Source organism: Bubalus kerabau, chromosome 14 (assembly GCF_029407905.1).
Source record: "Bubalus kerabau isolate K-KA32 ecotype Philippines breed swamp buffalo chromosome 14, PCC_UOA_SB_1v2, whole genome shotgun sequence".
In the NCBI taxonomy this organism is placed as follows: Eukaryota; Metazoa; Chordata; class Mammalia; order Artiodactyla; family Bovidae; genus Bubalus; species Bubalus kerabau.
The window spans coordinates 78,271,483-78,294,365 of NC_073637.1; the positions used below are offsets into that span (position 1 = coordinate 78,271,483).

The 22,883-nt window shown below is 40.4% G+C and overlaps 1 protein-coding gene and 1 long non-coding RNA gene across 2 annotated transcripts in view; one reads left to right on the plus strand and one right to left on the minus strand.

The window, feature by feature from the left end:
- The window catches only part of CNGB3 (cyclic nucleotide gated channel subunit beta 3), a 190,713-nt gene that overhangs the window by 88,411 nt on the left and 79,419 nt on the right, over positions 1–22,883 (plus strand). Inside the window, exons 4-7 of the mRNA XM_055546721.1 lie at positions 8,167–8,312; positions 9,339–9,467; positions 10,341–10,549; positions 17,835–17,885. Coding sequence (XP_055402696.1) covers positions 8,167–8,312; positions 9,339–9,467; positions 10,341–10,549; positions 17,835–17,885 — 535 coding nt within the window. The remainder of the gene's footprint in view (positions 1–8,166; positions 8,313–9,338; positions 9,468–10,340; positions 10,550–17,834; positions 17,886–22,883) is intronic.
- On the minus strand, positions 936–16,259 carry LOC129627105 (uncharacterized). Its single transcript, XR_008702419.1, has 3 exons — positions 16,187–16,259; positions 10,800–11,024; positions 936–2,134 (listed from the first exon to the last, which is right to left on the minus strand). It is a non-coding gene; the product is annotated as an uncharacterized LOC129627105 (long non-coding RNA).

Consider the following 22,883-nt stretch of genomic DNA (forward strand, 5'->3'; position numbering starts at 1 on the left):
GCAATCCTTGGTGCTTCTTGGACTGTAGACCCATCACCCCAGCCTCTGCCCCTATGGTCACATGTCTTTCTCCATGTGTTTCTTCCATGTTTTCACTTGGCATTCTTATAGGGAGGACTCCGTCATTAGATTAAGAGCCCACTCTACTCCAGTGTGACCTCATCGTAAACAGTTACATCTGCAAAGACTCTGTTTCCAAGTACAGTCTCATTCTGAGGCTCTGGACGGACATGAATTTTGGCAGAACACTATCCATATTCACCAAATTTGACATTTCCTCCTGTTACACTAATCCACAGATTTTAACTCAACTCTCTTCCCTCTTCAAATCATACTTTTTCCTCATCACAATTAATTACCATCTTTCTTTTTACAATAACTTTCTAAAATATAGCTAATAATGTCCCTCTTCTGTTTAGAATTCTGTTATGGTTCTTCAGTGGTCTCAATTGACCTTTCAAGCTAAATTACAGGTGATTGGAGATCCTATATTAAAATGTTTTAGCCTTTATTGTCCTCAACAAGGCAACAACTAATACATCTTTCCTCAGGCTTTTGAGTATCTTCCCTTTACGTCATTAAAGTATCATTACTCCTCCTCTGTAGACTCATCCCTGATTACTATCTATTCATTTTGCCCCATCAAAATTTGCCATCCATTTGTGTTATGTTAAAGCTATAATCTTAAACTAGAGTATATGTATCACAGGGTGCACATGAAAACTTTCCTAGAGCCCTATAAACACTAATAGTTTTTAAAGAATCAAGTTCAAAATCTATAATTTACATACATACTCTTTCGTGAAACTGGTATTCCTAAGTCACTTGCAGATGAGTTTTTCTTTCCTACCTTTCCTCTCACATTGGCTTTTCTCTCAGTTGCCAAAGAAAAGCCTGTTTCTAACCCATCCCAATACTACTGTGATACATTGTCCTGGAGTGCAAAAATTTTTGCAATCCCAAACACAGGGACAATTGTTAATAATATAATTTTTTTGCCTCTATCTGATTGAATTTAGGAAGTAAGGAATACTGTTATAATTCTCTTATTTGCTATCAATTGATTTTCGAAATGAGTTTCCTCTGAACCCTTATCAAAAAGAGAAATAAATTGTATTTTAACAATAACTAATTCTTTATTCCTCCATAAGTATATATTCAGTTCAGTTCAGTTGCTCAGTCACGTCCGACTCTTTGCAACCCCAGGGACTGCACCACTCCAGGCTTCCCTGTTCATCACCAATTCCCGGAACTTGCTCAAACTCTTGTCCATCAAGCTGCTGATGCCATCCAACCATCTCATCCTCTGTCATCCCCTTCTCCTCCTACCTTCTATCTTTCCCACCATCAGGATCTTTTCCAATGCATCAGTTCTTCGTATCAGGTGGCCAATGGATTGGAGTTTCAATCAGCATCAGCATCATTCCTTCCAATGAACACCCAGGACTGATTTCCTTTAGGATTGACTGGTTGGATCTCCTTGCACTCCAAGGGACTCTCAAGAGTCTTCTCCAAAACCACAGTTCAAAAGCATCAATTTTTTGTGACTCAGCTTTCTTTATAGTCCAACTCTCACACAAAATCTAAAATGCTTAACCATGTCAATCAGAGATGACTATCAATAAAACTTTACTCTCATGTTTGTTTATCAAAATTTATAAAATATATTTACTGTTTCCTTAATTCTTCACCAAGGAGTTATGAGGAATAATTCTTTTAAAAATATACAATATGAACTAGAATTATCAAGTATAACTCAAAAGAACCTTTGTTATAAAAGCGTATTTCAGGTATACATGTGTTCCCCATCCTGAACCCTCCTCCCTCCTCCCTCCCCATACCATCCCTCTGGATACCTGTGGCGGATTCATTTTGATATTTGGCAAAACTAATACAACTTTGTAAAGTTTAAAAATAAAATAAAATTTAAAAATAAATAAATAAATAAAAATAAAAGCATATTTCATTGGTTCCCTCATACTTCCATACAATTTTTTGTTTATTTTATGGAATATTGTTTCTTCGTCTCCATTTTTTCATTCATTCACAAAATTACCTAAGGAGAAATACATTTATAACTTCTGTATATACATTGGTGGAGAAGAAGATAGGCAAGGATTACTGTGGAAGAAAGCTGGAAAAAAACAGAAAAGGTGGAATAGATTAGCATATTGATGTTCAGCTAACACAAAAAGAAAAATACAGAGTATGTGAAATATAGCTATGGATTAGAAATAGTGACATGCTTTATAATACAATTTTAAACATGTAACTGTGAGATATGTTTGCACAGTACAAACTGGTGTTATTAAGGGCCAATTATATGATCAAATAAGACAGATAATTCAGGAAAAGAAAAGCATTCTCTTTAAGTCTTAGTGCTTGAATTAGACATTTTGACAGTTTGAACACCTGACTTTACAGTCAGTAATCCACCAAGCCTCAACCTTATTTTTTATGGATTTTTTTTAATGCATTGAAGTACATCAAATAAGGTCAAAGAAAAAGGTTGAAAGTACTGGGTTTATTTATTCAACAAACATTTATTTAAAATATACCTTGTCCTAGATCTTGCAAAATATTAAGAAAACATACAGTTCCTGATCTTGAAACTGTCAGTTTATGATACTATCAAAAACAAACATAGCTTCAAAAATCCCAGATATACTAGATCATCAAGATCTTGTTGTAAGAATTATATTCCTGAATGCATCCTGAGTGTCCCAAGCAAGGTCCTATCACATAAAGTCCTACAAACACCAGGAATTGAACACACACACACATATACTTATAGACACAATTCATCTTTTCATATACCCACTACAAACAAGCATCTCTTTCTGAATTCAAATTTTTATTAATGTTTTCATAAATCTAGTCTCCTGTAATAGTAATCTTTGTGAATTTAGTCTCTCGCAATAAAAACTGAGAAATTAGTCTTGATTCTTTATTTGGGTTTATCCAAAAGATCCAGAAAGTTCAAATTCTTTGATTTCTGCTCTACAATACTTCTTTAGTCCATTTTCCCTTCATCAATTCTAACCTGACCTATTAGCTTCCTTCCTTGCCTATATGCATTTACACTGCTCCTCTTCAATGCTCCCGTTATTGCTACCTTTCCAAAACGTCTATCAGCTCATACACCTCATTTGCGTAATATTCTCCATTGGTTCCCAGTAGCCTATAGGTCAGTGTTTAAACCCGTAAGCAGATTAAACAGGAACCATCATAACCTGACCCCACTCACCTTTTCAGACCTAACTACTACCTCTCCTGCCACCCCACCACCACCTGGCCCCTTACATGTACACATTGCCTTCCAGTCACGCCAAAACACTTGTTCAACGTATCATATTTATTTCACATTTTTTAACATGTTGTTCTCAAGGCCAGGAGGGGCCTCATTTCATTTTTCTGTCAAAGACAGTCTAACCCTTCCAGACTTGTGATGCTCTCCCTATGGGGCCAGTCTGATCCCCAGGCCAAGTTCAGTGTGAGCATAGCATTTTCTATGTATGTTTATTACTTCTAATTAGCTACTTATTTACATCCTTGCTTCCCCCATTAAACTGTGAACATCCAAAGGGCTAGTGTCTGTTCAACATATCTTTCTATTTCCAGTACGAAAAGTAGAAACTCAATAACTGTTTGATGAATGAATAAGCTTCTAGGCATACTAAGATTTTAAGCCGAAATTTATGACATGATATAAATGGCAACAAGTTTTCATCAGAAAATAAAAATTTTTTCTTGGTTTTGTGGACTGAATGCCCTCCTATTTCTATATCGTATATCAGATTTTCTTCCACTGCTGCTCCATCCTTGAATGGTTTATAAAGGTCTTAATGGGACACAGACACACCTGAAGAATCTTGATGCTGAAGCAGGACTTTAGACATTTGAAAGAGGTGCAAATTATACTATGATAATTGTAAGGGGAGAAAGAAAGACATCAATGGTTAGGGAATTTGTAAACAGTTAGATATGATATATTTGTGGACCTGGTGGAAAATGGATATTAGTGGAGAGGGGCTCATGTTAGAGTCCTCTTTAAATAGAATGCACAGGTTACCCAGTTCCACTGTGAACCCCATGGGTTCCCATTTGGAAGGGAGATGGAAAAGGCAGATATGGATGTGAGAAGGTGAGCATGGCTGGAACTTATGTGGGTCTATGTAGACCCAGTGTTAGACTCAGAAGGAGGGTCAAGAGTGAGTTAGAGCTTTGAGGATAAACTATGAGGAAACTCAGATCATTATAAAATATACTAGTTTATAAAGTAAGTCCACTCCATACAAGCCTTCAAGCTGCACAGTTTCAAAGATGCAAACATGTGTTCACATGCCCAGTGGTGTAAGTTATTCACACATCTGACATACATTGTCACGTGCATGCATCCCCTAGGGGCGTTTGTACTTTTGTGCAATTTATTGTGCAGCGCTGTGTACCGTACAGTGGTACAGTGTCTTTATTTCAAGCCCAAGGTGTCCAGAAGCAAGTGTAAAAGCAGCGGTGATATAGCCGGTACTGCTGAGAAGTGCCGAGCAGGAACAATGGAAACAAAAAGAAAATAACTGAGAGAGTAGAGTGAGGCTAAAAGATGGCAGACGCCACTTGTTCTTACAACATGAATTGTTCACCCATCAACATGGTTCTAAAGAAGAAGGATGAACTCATGGAACATGTGAAGTCTGCTGTGCCGATGGCATCAACAATAAAATTGAAGAAGCAAGGAAGAGTGATGGAGGAGGTGGAGAAACTTCTCAGTGTATAGATGCAGGATCAGGATCAGTGTCAAGTCCCACTCAGCTTAATGCTGCCTCAAGAGAGAGCTGAAAGCCTTTATGAAGACTTGAAGAAGAAACGTGGTGAAGAATCAGATGGCACACATTTTAATGCCAGTCATGTATGATTTCATCAGTTCAAGGCTAGAGCCGACCTTTACAATGTAAAATAAGTGGCAAGGCAACAAATGCAGATATGGTAGCTGTAAATTTCCTGAAATGCTTTGAGAAATGTGTTTTGAGAAATTATTTATGAAGTCACATATTTGTCCCATCGGGATTTTAATGTGAATGAGACAGGTCTGTACTAAAGAGGGTGCCAGACTGAAGTTGCATCAGTAAGGAGGAAAAGTGATGCTGGGCTATGAAGCAGCAAAGGACAGGCTGACTCTTGTTTGGTGGCAATGCTTCTGGTGATATGAAGCTGAAATCTCTCTTAATCATTCTGAGAATTCAAGAGTCTTGGTGTCCTTTAATGGACCGGGACCTGGCGGTCTGGAGGTGACGATAAGAAAAGTGAAAGAGAAAAAGAGGCTGATACTCCCTGGTTTATGCAGAGAACCAATAAAGTCCTTGACACAGGACTTGCGTCTCTCATGAAGGCACCAGGTGCCCTCTCAAGGTGGGGGTGAAGGCACAGGGCGCCTTCTCAAGAGAGTCTTAGAAGCCCGGCAGGAGAGTGAGCTAGACGGGTGTCTGCATTCCAGAGAATTAGCCAAGGAGAGAGAGAGACAGAAAGAAAGAAAGACACAGGGACCCAAGCTCTGATGGAGCAAAGGTGCTTTATTAGCAGAAATGCAGGCTTATATATCTTTAGTAAGATGATTACTCAGCTATTACACAGGATGAAATTTTATCAATAGCCACAATATGGATACTGTAATACATACAAGGTCACTGACGCTGAAAAGAGTCACTGCATGTCTCATCCCATGACCTCAGTCCTGAGAACTGCATGCAGCTTTACTCATTCTTGGAATAGGAACTGATAAGGAACAGACAATCCTTGAGAAACAGAAAACAGCACGCAGGAATCCTCCTGTTAAATGTTCCCTGACAATTCCCCCTTATTTATTATATTTATAAAAAGGGTCTTGATTAATTGAGTTTGTCATAAAGAGAATGTTTACTAAAGGAGATTCAAGCCTGTCTCACACAGTGACCTCAGTTCCTGGGAGCAGCCTGCTGTCCCACTTTACAAGAAACAAAGGACTTGTGAGAAACAGCACGTAGGAATCCTGTTAAACACTCCCTGACACAAGAGCCTTTATAAACATAGCCATGGACTCTCTTCCTATTGTGTGGAAGAGTACTGTAACCCCAAAGCTTGAGTTACACAGGCGATTTTCCAGAACTGGTTTTTTCCACCACTTTATCCTGGATGTGGAGAAATATTGCTCAGAGAAGGACATCCCATTCAACATGCTTTTGCTGCTTGACAATGCTTGGGTCACCACCACCAACCCCCAATTCATGGACAACTTTCATCCTAGGATCAACGTAGTACCTAGGTCATTCATCCAACCTATGGGCCAGGGAATTATAGTGACTTTCAAGAAATATTATTTACATCACACTTTGTCAGGCAGTGAAGACAAGGAATGAATCAGGAACAACCTCGTGACAACATTGGAAGGACCATAACAACTACAGAGCTTCTCTGGTGGTTCAGACAGTAAGGAATCCACATGCAATGCAGGAGACCTGGGTGTGATCCCCAGGTTGGGAAGACTCCCTAGAGGAGGGCATGGCAACCGACTCCAGTATTCTGATCTACAAGACCATGAAAACACTGATTATGCTTGGCACCAGGCTACAGCTGTCACCAAGAATGGTACTTGGGAGAAACTTTGTCTGCAGTTTGTTCACAGCTTTCGTGGATTTAAGAAGGTGGATGAGGAGTCCAAAGAGGTCTTCAGCAACTTAATGACCTTCACTGAGAAGCTGGAGCGAGGTCTGCAAGAGGACGCCTTCACTGAACTCCTTGCTGTGCAACACAAGAAGCTTACTAATGAAGGCCTGATGGAATTGGAGGCTCAGAGAAAGAACAAAAAGAAACAAGAGTGGAACTCGTTTTTATACAGGGGACTTACTGTATGCTTATTTTGTATGTCTTCTTAGAAGGGAAGTTTATTAAAGCATGCTAGGTATATTAGTTTTCTACTATAGCTTAACACATTATGGCAATTCTGGAGACTTAAAACAGCAACTAGTTACTAGCTCACATTTCCACAGCTCAGAAGTTTGGGTGGGCTTGGCTGGGTTCTCTGCTTTAGGCACAACACAGTTGAAATTAAGGTACCAGCCATGCCTGGCTGGGCTCTTATCTGGAGGCACCAAAGAAGAATCCACTTCTAAGTTTATTCAATTATTGGCAGGATGCAGTTTCTTACAGTTGTAGGACTGAAGTCCTTGCTTCCTTTTTATCTACTAGCCAGGGATCACTCTCAGCTCCCAGAGACTTCATGCAATTCTTATCAGGGGACTCCTTTCTCCTTCAAAGCCAAAAATGGAGAATTTCCCTCCAATGAAATTCCCTGTGTGCTTCAAATCTGACTTTCTGTTCTGTTACCAGTTGGAGAAACTGTCTGCTTTTAAAGGACTCATTAGATTACATCAGACACATTGCTATAATTTCCTTATCTTAAAGTCAGCTGAGCCACATAATGCAACCAATTATAGAAGTAAACTCCACCATATTCATTGTCCCTGGAATTACCTAGGACATGCAAGCCAAGGAGACATCTTAGAACTCTGCCTACCCACTCCAGTACTCTTGCCTGGAAAACCCCATGGGCGGAGGAGCCTGGTAGGCTGCAGTCCATGGGGTCACGAAGAGTCGGACACGACTGAGCGACTTCACTTTCACTTTTCACTTTCCTGCATTGGAGAAGGAAATGACAACCCACTCCAGTGTTCTTGCCTGGAGAATCTCAGGGATGGGGAAGCCTGGTGGGCTGCCATCTATGGGGTTGCACAGAATCGGACATGACTAAAGCGACTTAGCAGCAGCAGCAGCAGCAGCAACCATGTCAACTATACCATTTTTTTTTCTCATGATACCACCTAATGACAGAATCACAGAATCCATTCAGTTCAGTCACTCAGTCGTGTCTGACTCTTTGCGACCCTATGAACTGCATCACAGAATAGTCATTTGCTAATTTTGGATTCTAGTTTTTCAGTGGGAAATCTGTATTGCACGAGCACCACATCCATTAAATTTTATTCTTGAGTTGTTCTATTCAGTTGTAGAAAGGAGAAGCTAACACATTATCTTGGGTGTATGGGGAAGAGGAAGAAACGTAATCCCTCCCCTGTATGTATCTCCTTATAGATCTGACTCTGTCACCTTTTTTTTTTTTCCATTTCATCCAAAAAGCAAACCACCTGCAGCCCCTGTTATTAACGAGTACGCAGATGCCCAGCTACACAGCCTGGTGAGAAGACTGCGTCAAAGAACAGATTTCTACAAAAGAAAGTTAGTGGAAGGTGATATGTCCTCACCTGAGAGCAGTCCCCAAACTGGTGAGTGGTGTTACCCCAAAGTTCTGGGACGAAGGGGATGAGTGGGTTTGTATCAGTATTTTGCAAATGGTTTAACTTGGGCTTCCCGAAAAGCAGTTTCCCCAAGACAATGACTTAGCTAGGAATATTTTATATTGAGGGTGGTGCAGGAGGTGAGACAGCAAGAGAGACAGGGAAGGGAGTTAAGACAGTGAGGGTGTGCTAACGGCAGGGCCACTGGGGCTGACCCAGCTGAACATCTGTGTGGACGACACATAAGAATCATCCTGGAGGAACAGGAAGCTGGGAGATCAGTCCACCAACTCCTGCCCTTCGTCGGCTGAGGTCTGCTGCTGGGGCAAGCTGCTAAAGCGTTGTGCTGTGCCTAGTCACTCAGCGTGCCCGGCTCTTTGTGACCCTCTGGACTCTAGCCCACCAGGCTCCTCTGTCCTTGGGATTTCCAGGCAAGAACACTGGAGAGGGTTGCCATTTCCTTATACTCCAGCACTTTAAGCAAGCCAGCTGGGAGACAATGCCCTGGCAGGGAGATGAACTATTACATAATAGCTTCTTTTTAAAGGGAAAGGTCTAAAATATAGTCATCATAGCTTTATAAAGATATACCAAAAAGAGTGTTTTGAGCTTTACTTACCCACACTGGAAGGACATGAATAAAGCTAAAGAAGCCCAAAACTAAAACCTGTGGAATGGTGTATATTTTTAAAGTTTCTGTTCAATGTCAATCCAAAGTACTAACTACTTATGCTCCAAAATATGTGGGAATGAGGCTTGTATTTAAAATATCCTATTCGCAACACCTTTAAATCATTTAAGTTAAACTTTAAATCTGCTACTTCTTTCCAAATTTCAATGTTTTCGTTACTTAGGTATTTTCACACACGACAATATTGTAAATGTCATAAAACGCCTCATCTGCCTGTGTGAAGGAAGATTACAAAATGTTTTCATTCCAAACAATCTAAACTTTTTCCTCCCTAAGCTAACTTAACCTCTTAAAAAGCTTTTCATCTTTTTTCTCCTGTAAAGCAAAGCCCACAGCTGTGTCATCAACCCAAGAAAGTAGTGCTAAGCTAAAAGAAGAGCATTCCCAGAAGGCGCCCCTGACCGAGTACCTAAAGCGACTCAGACTTCCAAAAAGCATAGATTCCTACACAGGTACCATCAAGGAGTGGACTGTCTCGGTGGGAGGAATGGTTATTCCCAAGAACCCCTGAAACCCAAGCTCACAGATGGCTTCCATGTTCTCTAGCCAGTATTCTGAGCCTGTCTAGAAACCAGTATTTAAACTTATGGCCTGCAATGGATCATTTGCCACTTTCTAGTGAAAAGAAGATATAAAAATATTCCTGTCTGTTTTTAAACAGTCCAAAGCAGGTCCAGTCCCTAATAATCTTTGAAAAGAAGCATTCAGCAATATGTTCATTGAACATTCTCCCCACCAAAAAAAAAAAAAAAATCCTTATAAAATATGTCTTCTTCCATGGGTTCATATTGTGCATTTAATTGGACAAGTCCCGTCCCCAGCCTCCCCGGGGCTGAGGAGAGCCCTGGGTGCAGTCGTGGACTGCCGTCACCGCTGACTCACCCCGTCTCCACCTCAGTCACCCCCGGTGAGCAAGATGTGGGCCCTGGTTCACAAGCCCTGCGTGACCCTGCAGCTTCTTTAAGGACCCGCTTCAGGGTCCTGCTGCAGTTCCAGACACAGTGAGGCTGCGACTTTTCCTCGGGTTCCCCTCCCGTGATGCTAATCGTGCAGTTACTCCGGCAGAGAGACACAGTGGCTACTACTCTAGGAAACAGGAAGGACGCCCTCCAAAGTTAGGAAAGCTGCTAAGATCATCTAACATCCCTCCTAAAGCCCGGCGCCTCGGCTCTAGGGGCAGAACCTCGTGATTGTTTTAAATAGAGCCTCCTACACAAATCCCTTATCTCCAGAGGGGAGTGCCCCAACTTGACCAAACTAAGCAACAGAATTATTTTAATGTTCTGTAGATGCCATGTGGGTTGCTCCTGTCGCTTTTTTTCCAGATCGATTCTATCTCCTGTGGCTCTCGCTTGTCACCATCGCCTTTAACTGGAACTGCTGGTTTATACCCCTGCGAGTGGTCTTCCCGTACCAGACACCACACAACGCACGCTACTGGCTTATTACAGACCTCATATGCGATACCATCTACCTCTTCGATCTGCTATTAATCCAGCCCAGGCTCCAGTTTATGAGAGGAGGAGATATAATAGTAAGTAGGGGCTCTGGAGAAGCAGAAACTGACAAAGGAATATCAAAGACTGAACTACAAAAAACCAATTAATGTTTGCTTGTTGTTAATTTAACGTCTGAGGGCCTGCACGCGTGGGTCTTTAACCACTGGAACCATCAGTTTAGTAACGACCATAACAAACCAACCGCTGAGCTCTCCCCTGTGTGCTGGGGACCGTGCATCTCCCTGTGCTCTAGTTTCCTCATTTTAAAAATAGCAACAGTAGTACCTTCATAATATTGATGGGGAGACTGAATGAATTGATGCCCATAGGGCGCCTGCAACTGTGTCTGCTGCCTGTCTTCTTTCCGCACTTCACTTTCCAGACTCATCACACCTCATTCCTCAGCATCAAGCGCCCTGTTTGATCCACCTGAGAAAGAGCATTCTCACCCTCATCTTCAACTGGATTTATTCTTACTGTTGAGGGAATTTCACAGTTAATCCAATCAATCTAAGACAGAAAGAGAAGAATAAGTTTTCACAAGTACACACCCAAATCTCTTACACTCCCCTGCCCCCCAGGGCCCCTCCCCAGCTCACTAAAAGGATGCTTCCTTTCCAATGCACGTGCCCTGTGATATCTTTGTCACAGTCCTGGGGAGCGCTGCACAGAAACAGACCCTCCAGGGCCACCCTGGGGTGAGCACAGCAACCAAGTGCATGGCACCCTGGGCTCATACATGTTTTTGAAGATAAGAGGTAGGTTCCTTGATTTACTGAATATTTTCTTTTGAATCCTTAGATGATTTTAAGTTATCAAAAAGCTGAAAGGAGTAGTTTTGCTTTTGTTTTGTCTTTTTTTTCCCTTTAAAAATACCATTTGATAGGGAATCCCTTCTAATCAAAACCACAATGAGGTACCATTTCACGCCAGTCAGAATGGCTACGATCCAAAATTCTACAAGCAATAAATGCTGGAGAGGGTGTGGAGAAAAGGGAACCCTCTTACACTGTTGGTGGGAATGCAAACTAGTACAGCCACTATGGAGAACAGTGTGGAGATTCCTTAAAAAACTGGAAATAGAACTGCCTTATGACCCAGCAATCCCACTGCTGGGCATACATACCAAGGAAACCAGAAGGGAAAGAGACATGTGTACCCCAATGTTCATCGCAGCACTGTTTATAATAGCCAGGACATGGAAGCAACCTAGATGTCCATCAGCAGATGAATGGATAAGAAAGCTGTGGTACATATACACAATGGAGTATTACTCAGCCATTAAAAAGAATACATTTGAATCAGTTCTAATGAGGTGGATGAAACTGGAGCCTATTATACAGAGTGAAGTAAGCCAGAAAGAAAAACACCAATACAGTATACTAACGCATATATATGGAATTTAGAAAGATGGTAATGATAACCCTGTATGTGAGACAGCAAAAGAGACACAGATGTATAGAACAGTCTTTTTGACTCTGTGAGAGAGGGCAAGGGTGGGAAGATTTGGGAGAATGGCATTGAAACATGTATAATATCATATAAGAAATGAATTGCCAGTCCAGGTTTGATGCAAGATACAGGATGCTCGGGGCTGGTGCACTGGGATGACCCAGAGGGATGGTATGGGGAGGGAGGTGAGAGTGGGGATCAGGATGGGGAGCACATGTACACCTATGGTGGATTCATATTGATGTATGGCAAAACCAATACAATATTGTAAAGTAATTAACCTCCAATTAAAATAAATAAATTTAATTTAAAAAAAAGAAATCTTTCCTAGGAAGAATTCTGAAGGCCAGAGCTAAAGTTATTGCAAAAATCTATTCAAACCATTCCTTGTGCGGGCCTCAGAGCACCAGTTAGGCCGGCACTCCTCTCAGCACACTGGCAGGCTAATGAACGGCAATGACGGCACACAAATAAGAAGGAAACAGCACGCGAGAAAGTGAGCACTAATCTCAACCTCCATTAGATGCACAAGAAGGGGAGAAAAATCAATGCTTGACAAATGGAAAATGACAAAATCAGCAAGGAGAAACTTTATTTTCAATTTTCAAAGACATCTTTGCACATAATGGAGTGTTATAACCAAGAAAAATAACCAAGAAAAATACACTCAATGAGCTCCATTTAAAACTCATTATCACAAGCCACAAATATAGAGCAGGAACTAATTGCTTTGTTTGTTCAAATGAAGTTTAATGGTTTCTTTAACTCAGAGTAGGTAGTTTTAGACTTTGAAACTTTGATTACATGTCGCTAAGAGGATGATCCAAGTCAAGTAGCCAACCTGAAAGTCTCACTGCTGTTGAGCTATCCATGTGACCTTTATGTTACACCACCAAGTTATTCATTCACTCAACAAACATTTATTACGTACCTACAGTTACCAGATATTCCAGGCAGAGTACGGAAATATTAATTCCTGAAAGGCTTGAGGGAAAATAGATACCAGATTGAGTGCTGGAGACCGCAATAGAGGGAATGGTGAGTGTTTGCAAGTTCTCCATAGTATTTATGTGCAATATCTTTCTTCTGAAAATGGTGCTCCATAGAGAGCAGAATTTTGATTCAAGGACCAAAAAAAAAAAAAACAACTTATTTAAAATGTCCTTCATTGACAGCAGGAGTAGAGCTGGGAATGACCGTGGGGGTTATTTAGATGAGATTTGCACTCACAACACTATGCTGAGCCTGCCAATCACAAGGATCCATGGAAACCCTCAGCACCTTCTGTGAAAGAGGTGAAAGTGTCAGTCTCTCAGTCATGCCTGACTCTGTGACCCATGGACCATAGCCCACCACGCTCCTGTGTCTGTGGAATTCTCCAGGCAAGAATAGCCATTTCTTTCTCCAGGGCATCTTCCCAACCCAGGCATCGAACCCAGGTCTCCTGAATTGCAGACAGATTCTTTACTTCTGAGCCACCAAGCAAGCCCTTCTAGTGACCACGTCTATCAGGCCTGCCCTTAGAGTCAACTGCCTTTGGTGATTTAGTTCCTATTTATAAACTGATCTGAAGAAAATTAACCACTCTCTTCTCTTTGCTCTGAAGATTTTGTTCATACTTCTGTCATTTAATTGGTATATAACCATTAAGCTCACTATGATGTAGTAGAAATAAATAGTAATAGACTAGGATCAAGTTTCACCTCTGAAATTAACTTAGAATAATACTTGAAGAAAATAAATTCACCCTTTCATTGTGTACTATCTTTGTCATCCATAAAATAGAACTATTACACCCACCTCATAAACTTGTTGTGAAGATTAAATAAGACAACGTGAACACCTAGCCGTGGTCCAGCTTCTGGAAGGTGTGCAGTAAAGTGCTGACTGAATCAAATGAATGAATGTCCACACACTAGCTTCCTTTTGTCTCCTGTTTGTATATGTGGTCTCCTTTCTTACCTGATAAGTCTCCTGAGAGCAGGGACAGCATTCAGTTCATTTCCCTATTTACCTTAGGAAATCAGAGGATATATTCCAGATATATTTGAAGGAGTGAGTGAATGGCAGTCTTAGCTCAAGGATCTTTTTTTTCTCTTGAATAACTATTTAATCTACATTGTAGTTACTTTATGGGCTTCCCTAATCGCTCAGATGGTAAAGAATCCATCTACAACACAGGAGAACGGGGTTTGATTCCTGGGTCGGCAAGATTCCCTGGAGGAGGGCATGGCAACTCACTCCAGTGTTCTTGCCTGGAGAATCCCATGGACAGAGGAGCCTGGTGGGTTACAGTCCATGGGATTGCAAAGAGTCAGACATGACTAAGTGACTAGCACTTTCACTTTTCACATTTTAAAAAATAAGTGCTTAATTGTCCTCAGTTAGCATACTGATCTTCAGAAGGCTAACGATGCCAAATATATTTAATGTGCCAAGAAGAGAGGTTTTAGAAACCCCAGACGGCATTTTCATATAATCTAGCAAGTTTTCAGAGAAGGCAATGGCACCCCACTCCAGTACTCCTGCCTGGAAAATCTCATGGATAGAGGAGCCTGGAAGGCTGCAGTCCATGGGGTCACTGAGGGTCGGACACAACTGAGCAACTTCACTTTCACTTTTCACTTTCATGCATTGGAGAAGGAAATGGCAACCCACTCCAGTGTTCTTGCCTGGAAAATCCCAGGGACGGGGGAGCCTGGTAGGCTGCCGTCTATGGGGTCGCACAGAGTCAGACACGACTGAAGCGACTTAGCAGTAGCAGCAAGTTTTAGCACACTTCCATTTATTCCATCATAGGATCAGAGACAACTCTGAAAGCAAAGGTACGAATATGCTAAGAGAATTCTTCAGAGTTGAAGGATATGGTTACACTTTAATGTAACTTCTTAGCACTTGAAATGTCTGCTTGTTCCATATAAGCTTTAAAGCAACTGACTCATCTTACTCAAGCTTGGTACTTGATTCAACATAAACTTATATATACATATCTATGTCTACCTGTGGCTCAGGATGCCATTTTGTTTCAGAGAAAACAATTGTTAAATAAATTTGTTGTTTATTTTCTAATACACTTCTGTAAAATTTGATAAGTAAAATGAGGTGGTGGGACAGGAATTGGAAAGTTAGCTAACCGATTTTCAACACTGTTCAAGAGCAGCTTAAAACTTCTGAACATGGACAGCCTGGATAATAATGTTAGAGGATGCTGCTTCCATGTGTCCAAGTTATAATACTTTGGTTGAATAATTAATAGTACACAGTTTCTTCCTACCTATAGCTAAAATCGAAAAATATAAACTCAATAGTAGTAGTAATAGTAGTCACTCAGTCTTGTCCGACTCTTTACAACCCATGGACTGTAGCCCTCCAGGCTCCTCTGTCTGTAGGATTTCCCAGGCAAGAATACTGGAGGGGGTTGCCATGCCGTTCTCCAGGGGATCTTCTCAACCCAGGGATCAAACCCACGTTTCTTGAGTCTCTTGCAATGACAGGCAGATTCTCTACCACTAAGACCACCTGGGAGCCCCCATCAGTCCAATATTAGCATTAATTCCTTTAGGTCTGAATATTAATGAATGTCTTTCTATTCCTCTACCTCTTATCACACATTTAGTGCTCACCCATTATGTGTTAGACATTGTGTTAGGAACTGAAAAATGGAGGACAAAGATATGGTCCTTATCTTTTTAAGTAGCTCAGAGGATGAAGGAGAAATAAACAAAAGAAAAACGGTGGCGTTTTGTGATGTGAGTCATGACATAGGTGAGCCCTGGGTGCTATTTGATACAGAGAAAACCATACAAAGGAGGGAACACTTGGCCCACATTCTGAGGAATGAGTTGAAATTGCCTGCACACCTTTGTTCCCCTAAGATAAAGGAAAAACTATGTCCCAAGCTCTGGGAACAGCAGAGTCAAGGCACCAAGGTAGGAACTTTGGTGATGTACTTCTAAACAGAGTGAGTATGACGTGCTGCAGGAGGCGAGTGGACAGAGAGCAGAGCTTGGTGTACATGCAAGGGAGCAGATTTTTTTTTTTCCTTTAGGTCCTGTGACATCATGAATCAATAGAATTGCTAGTGATCTAGAGCGATCATCTCACTGCCCCTGTGGAATTGATCAAAGAGAGCATGACTCAAGGCAAGGAAACCAAAGCCAGAGGAGAAAACAGGCTTGAGAACAGGGCTGCCCAGGTGGCGTGAATGGTAAAGAACCCACCTGCGGTTGCTGGAGACCTAGGAGATGTGGGTCTGATCCTTGGGCATGAGAAAATTGTAGGAAGGAGAACCAGTAGAACTTGGTTGCTGGTTGGATGAGAGCTGAGCGAGAGGGCGTGGTGTGGGCTCATTGACTAGGGAGATGAAAACGCGCGCGTAGGATACTCAGCTGGAGAAGGAGTGTGATCAGGCTTCAGGGGAAATGGAGATGATGCTGCATTCATGTTTGCTGTAGGCTAACTTTGCGATTAGCACAACTGATAAGTGAGGAGCCACTTGTTGGACAGGTTAACAGCTCCAGAAAGTGGTATTAAATGGAGGTAGAGGTTTGGTAGCATCAACATACCTAGTAACTTTGAAACTCTGCAAGTGGATGAAATTTCCCAGGAAGTATAATTAATATGAAGAGAAAAGAGAAGAAGGCTGAAACCTGGGAAATATTGACTTTTAAATGGTTAGTCAAAGAATGCAAGCGGGACACTCAAAAGTTGAAACTGAAGAAGTAAATTCTGTATGGACAAGACAAAATACGCTCCATATTCCTTTACTGACATTTAATAGAATTTAAATATGGCCACTCTGTTTTGTTTTGCTTAATAAAGACCCATATTTTGAATTACACACTTGCACATACACAGAAGTATATTGCATAATTATTGAGAAGAAGAAACTCAGCCTAATACAACTTCATCTGTATAAACTTTGTTAAACAGGCTGCAGTTTTGAAAGGAAGCAGTTTTTTTTCAACTTCTTCAGTTGAAACTGAAGAAGTAAAGAATGGCATTACAGATTCTTGGGAAAAAGAAAGTTTAATATTGTCCCCAAAAAGTCAACTGCTTCAAAAGTTTTCTTCATCTCTTTGTTCCTTTACCTGTTCATCCACTCAAATATTTATTGAGCTTTTAATATTTATAGTCACTAGTTATACACAGTTGCTAAACAAAATCAACCCTGTCCAGAAATACATTATCATTCACAGAGTAGACCGATTTTAAATAAATGGGAATGAAAGGTATGTGTGATTTCAAAACACAGTGAATGCCATAAAAGAAAAGTGAAAGTGAAAGTCACTAAGTCCTGTCCGACTCTTTGCGACCCCAGGGACTGTGTCCATGGAATTCTCCAGGCCAGAATACTGGAGTGCGTAGCCTTTCCCTTCTCCATCGGATCATCCCAACCCAGGAATCAAACCGGGGTCTCCTGCATTGCAGGCAGGTTCTTTACCAACTGAGCTATCAGGGAAGCCCCACCATAAAAGAATGATAGTGTTATAAAGGACCCCCTGGGTGTGCTCATTAGGAGATCACTGGTGGCTTTCAAAACTGTAGCCTTGGTGGAATTGAAGAAGTAAGCAAAAGTCAAATCACCATCAAATTACCTTTTGCTGAGGAATAAATATGAGGGAAGTGCATAGAACAAAACAAGGTAGGCAACTCTCTAAGAAGCTTGAGTGTGACAAATAATTAGAAAAAATACAAAAAGAAAACAAAGCCAAGGAAGGTTTATTGATTTAAGATATGTAAACAGGAAGCATATTTATAGGCTGAAATTGGAAGGGCCTAATGGAAAGAAATAGTTATAAATATTTTTAAGTGAGAATGTATTTAATGAAATTGCATAAAATTAATATGAATTATAATATATTTCAGGTGGATTCAAATGAACTAAAGAGACACTACAGGAATTCTACAAAATTTCAGGTAGGTGACTTACAATTCCAAAATCCAATATCATTTTGAGTTTAAGTCCATCCACAAATTTCTACCAAAAAAAACTGCTTCCTTTCAAAACTGCAGCCTGTTTAACAAAGTTTATACAGATGAAGTTGTATTAGGCTGAGTTTCTTCTTCTCAATAATTATACAATATACTTCCATGTATGTGCAAGTATGTAATTCAAAATATGGGTCTTTATTAAGCAAAACAAAACAGAGTGGCCATATTTAAATCCTATTAAATGTCAGTAAAGGAATATGGAGTGTATTTTTGTCCTGTCCATTCAGAATTTTAGCCTCCAATTCATGTAGCAAGATGATGTAAAAGTCAACAAAATTGTTTCTACTCCTATTTCATTCTTGTTCATATAACATAAAATACAGTATGAAATAACTCAGGAAACTCTGCTCAATATTCTGCAATAACTTAAATGGGAAAAAGAATTTGAAAAAGAATGTACATATACATGGGCTTCTCTGGTGGCTCAGACAGTAAAGAATCTGCCTGCAATGCAGGAAGATCCTCTGAAGGAAGGAAGGAAATGGCAACCACTCCAGTATTCTTGCCTGAAGAATTCCATCGACAGAGGCTACGGTCCATGGGGTCTCAAAGAGTCAGACACAACTACACAACTAACACGTATACATATACAAACACATACACTGCTGTTGTTGTTCAGTCGCACAGTCATGTCCAACTCTTTGTGACCCCATGGATTGCAGCATGCCAGGCTGCGTCTCTCGAAGTTTGCCCAAGTTCATGTCCATTGCATCAGTCATGCCATCCAGCCTCTCATCTTCTTATGCCCTCTTCTCCTTCTGCCCTCAATCTTTCCCAGCATCAAGACTTTTCCAATGAGTCAGCTGCTTGCATCAGATGACCAAAAAACTGAAGCTTCGGTTTCAGCATCAGTCCTTCCAATGAATATTCAGGGTTAATTTCCCTTAAGATTGAGTGGTTGGATCTCCTTGCAGTCCAAGGGACTCTCAAGAGTCTTCTCCAGCACCACAGTTCAAAACCATCAATTCTTTGGTGCTCAGCCTCCTCTACAGTCCAGCTCTCACAACCGTATGTGAACACTGGGCAGACCATAGCTTTGACCATATGACCTTTGTCAGCAGAGTAACGTCTTTGCTTTTCAGTATACAATATACATGTATACATCCAACACCAGGCTTTCCCTGGTGACTGAGCAGTAAAGAATCTGCCACCCAATGCAGGAGACACGGGTTTGATCACTGGGTCAGGAAATCCCATGGAGAAGGAAATGGCAACCCACTCCAGTATTCTCACCTGGAAAATCTCATGGACAGAGGAAGATGGCAGGTTACAATCCATGGGGTCACAAAAGAGTCAGACATGACCCAGTGACTAAACAACAACATACATGTATATGTATAATTGAATCACTTTGCTGTACACCTGAAATTCACACATTGTTAATCACCTATACTCCAATACAAAATAAAAATATTTTAAATAAGATAAAATCTCTGGAAATTGTTCAAATGGCATACAGCAAATTAAAAAAGAAGCAATTATATAGATAACATGGCACCTTCTTTTTTTCAAATAATTGTATAATATTATTTTTTCACCCATATGTAGTTTTTCAGCAATAATTATCTGTTGTTGTTGCTGTTCAGTCACTAAGTTATGTCTGACTCTGCAACCACATGGACAGCAGCACACCATGCTTATTCACTGTCTCCAGGAATTTGCTCAAATTCATGTCCATTGAGTGATGCTATCCAACCATCTCATCCTCTGTCTTCCCCTTCTTTGCCTGCCTTCAGTCTTTCCCAGCATCAGGGTCTTTTCCAATGAGTTGGCTCTTTGCATCAGGTGGCCAAAATGTTGAAGCTTCAGATTAAGCAACAATCCTTCCAATGAATATTCAGTGTTGACTTTCCTTTAGAATGGACTGATCTCTTTGCAGTCTAAGGGACTCTCAAGAATCTTCTCCAACACCACAGGTAAAAAGTATCAGCTCTTTGGCACTCAGTCTTCATGGTCCAACTTTCACATCAGTACGTAACTACTGGAAAAACCATAGCTCTGACTATATGGACTTTCTTTGGCAAGGTGATGTCTCTGCTTTTTGATACACTGTCTAGGTTCATCATAGCTTTCCTTCAAAGAAGCAAATGTCTTTGAATTTCATGGATTCAGTCACTGCAGTGATTTTGGAGCCCAAGAAAATAAAATCTGTCACTGCTTCCATTCTTTCCCTTTCTACTCACCATGAAGTGATGGAGTTGGATACCATGATTTTCATTTTTTCAGTGTTGAGTTTCAAGCCAGCTTTTTCACTCTCTTTCATCCTCATCAAGAGGCTCTTTTGTTCCTCTTCACTTTCTGCCATTAGAGTAGCATCATCTGCATATCTGAAGTCGTTGATATTTCTCCCTGCAATCTTGATTCTAACTTGTGATTCATCCACCCTGGAATTTCACACGATGGGCTTCCCTGGTGGCTCAGTGGTAAAGAATCTGCCTGTAATGCAGGAGATGCAGGTTCAATCCCTGGGTCAGGAAGATCCCCTAGAGAAGAAAATGGCAACCCACTCAAGTATTCTTGCCTGGGAAATCCCATGGGCAGAGGAGCAGGCTATAGTCCATGGGGTCACAAAAGAGTCAGTCACGACTTAACCAAACAAAAACACAGCGTGTAAGTTAAATAAGCAGGGTGACAATATACAACCTTGTTGTACTCCTTTTCCAATTTGAACTAGTCATTTGTTCCATGCCCAGTTCTAACCATTGTTTCTTGACCCATATACACGTTTTTCAGCAGAGTGTAAGGTGGTCTGGTACTCCTATCACTTTAAGAATTTTCCACAGTTTGCTGTGATCCATACAGCCAAAGGCTTTATTTAGCATAGTCAATGAGGCGGAAATAGATGTTTTTCTGAAACTCCCTTGCTTTCTCCATGATCCAACAAATGCTGGCAATATGACTTCTGATTCCTCTGCCTCTTCGAATAATTATTTACAAGGTAGTTTATTATCTTTTATTGTTTATCCTAACTCTGAGAAATAGGCAGAGAGTTGAGGGTGATCCAAGGTTACCCAATCTGTATGACTGAACTCCAACTTCCCATTTCAAGGACACTACAGTGGCCTCAGACTTTGTAAAATATACAGATCTAGGTTTAGGTGCCAGATTGTCCCTGTTGGCAATCTATGGTGATTGCAATTTCTTTCAATCTGTTTTCATCTCCAACTAATTTTCTTTGCAAAAATTTCCCACATACTTAGACATAGTCTTAAAAGATCTAAACTACTTTGATGAACTCTACAAAGAGAACTAATATTCTTTGTAAGTGCTACAAAGCTTATTTCAAACTCTTAATCACTTTCTTGAATTTGAATAAATGCAAATTAACTCACATATTTAATTTGGGTTTCTAAGTGTAAACTTTCACGTCTAATTAAGGTCACTTCTTTTGAATTTCCTTAGCACATCCCACAGGTCATGTGTGAAGTGAAAGCTAATCAGTTGTGTCCAACTCTTTGTGACCCCAGGGACTATACAGTCCATGGAATTCTCCAGGCCAGAATACTGGAGTGGGTAGCCTTTCCCTTCTCCAGGGGATCTTCCCAACCCAGGGATCAAACCCAGGTTTCCGACATTGCAGCCAGATTCTTTACCAGCTGAGCTACCAGGGAAGCCCAAGAATACTGGAGTGGGTAGCCTATCCCTTCTCCAGCTGATCTCCCTGACCGAGGAATCAAGCTGGGGTCTCCTGCATTGCAGGTGGACATATAATACATGTCTTATGGCATTGTGTCATACCTATTTTTGTGCTTGGTTATCCTATCATTGACTGTTAATTTCTTGTGGACAGAAACAGTATCTTAACTCCAATGTGCTTTGCAAAGTTCCTTGTACAGAGTACAGTGTTGATCATTAATTCAATTTTCTACAATTCAGTGAGAAATAAATCATCTCTATCTACACAAATCCATGACAATATGTTAATATCAAGCACAACTTATTGACTGTCTGCATGGGAAAAGTCAAATGGGCCTTCAAGCAATTGGAGGTTGAAATAGCACTAGACAAATCAGCGATTCCATGCTCCTGCTTCCTCATTTATAAGACATTATTATAGTAACTCTATGTACACCTCTCAACTTGTCAGGAGGCTCAGTATCTGTAGGATAAAATCAATAAGGTTTGATGACATTATGCATTTTAAGCCAATACTTCTAGTAAATCCTTTGTTTATGGTAACCAATCTGGTTGATTCAAACTGAGAGTCCCATTTCTTTCCAATATCACTAGGCTTTGAAATTCTAGTACACAATCAATTACTTTAACTTTTCATTTCATATGTATGGCCTTACAGAAAATTCTTAACTGCTCTTAATTATCTTAAATAAATTAAATGTTTCTTTAATGTACCCTATTTTTCAAGATAACATAAAGATGAATGAAAATGAATCATTATCTTACATAAAAATTTTTATTGTTATCATTGAAATCAAGAAAGTATGCAAGTATGATGCTTTCATTTCACAATTACCAAGGTAATATAAAGCCAGAATAATTTAAATACATCACATATTTAAAATATGTTTTTAGCTATAATGGTACTTTCAATATCTTCTCCCATCAGAACTGATAATTAATTGTAAATGGAACTGATTTCTTTCCTCTCATCTCTGTTAGCCTGTACAGTCTGTGACAGATATGCTCCCTGCTGTTTGTTGTAAACAATATGATCCAAAGTAGAGAGCAGTAGAAAGAACTGAAGCATCTGGATGTACCACCAACAATATAATCAGCCTGACCACTGGAGAACTGGTTGAAACATAAAAATTTATCACTACAATGAATGTCCAGTTGTTTCAAATAAAATCAATCATGAGCTTGAGCTTCAGTCCAAAAACCCCAAGTTCAAAATACTATTAAAATATATTCTAACAGTAGCAACCATGCCATCTCTGAAATACATGTGACAGCTCAACAAAATTC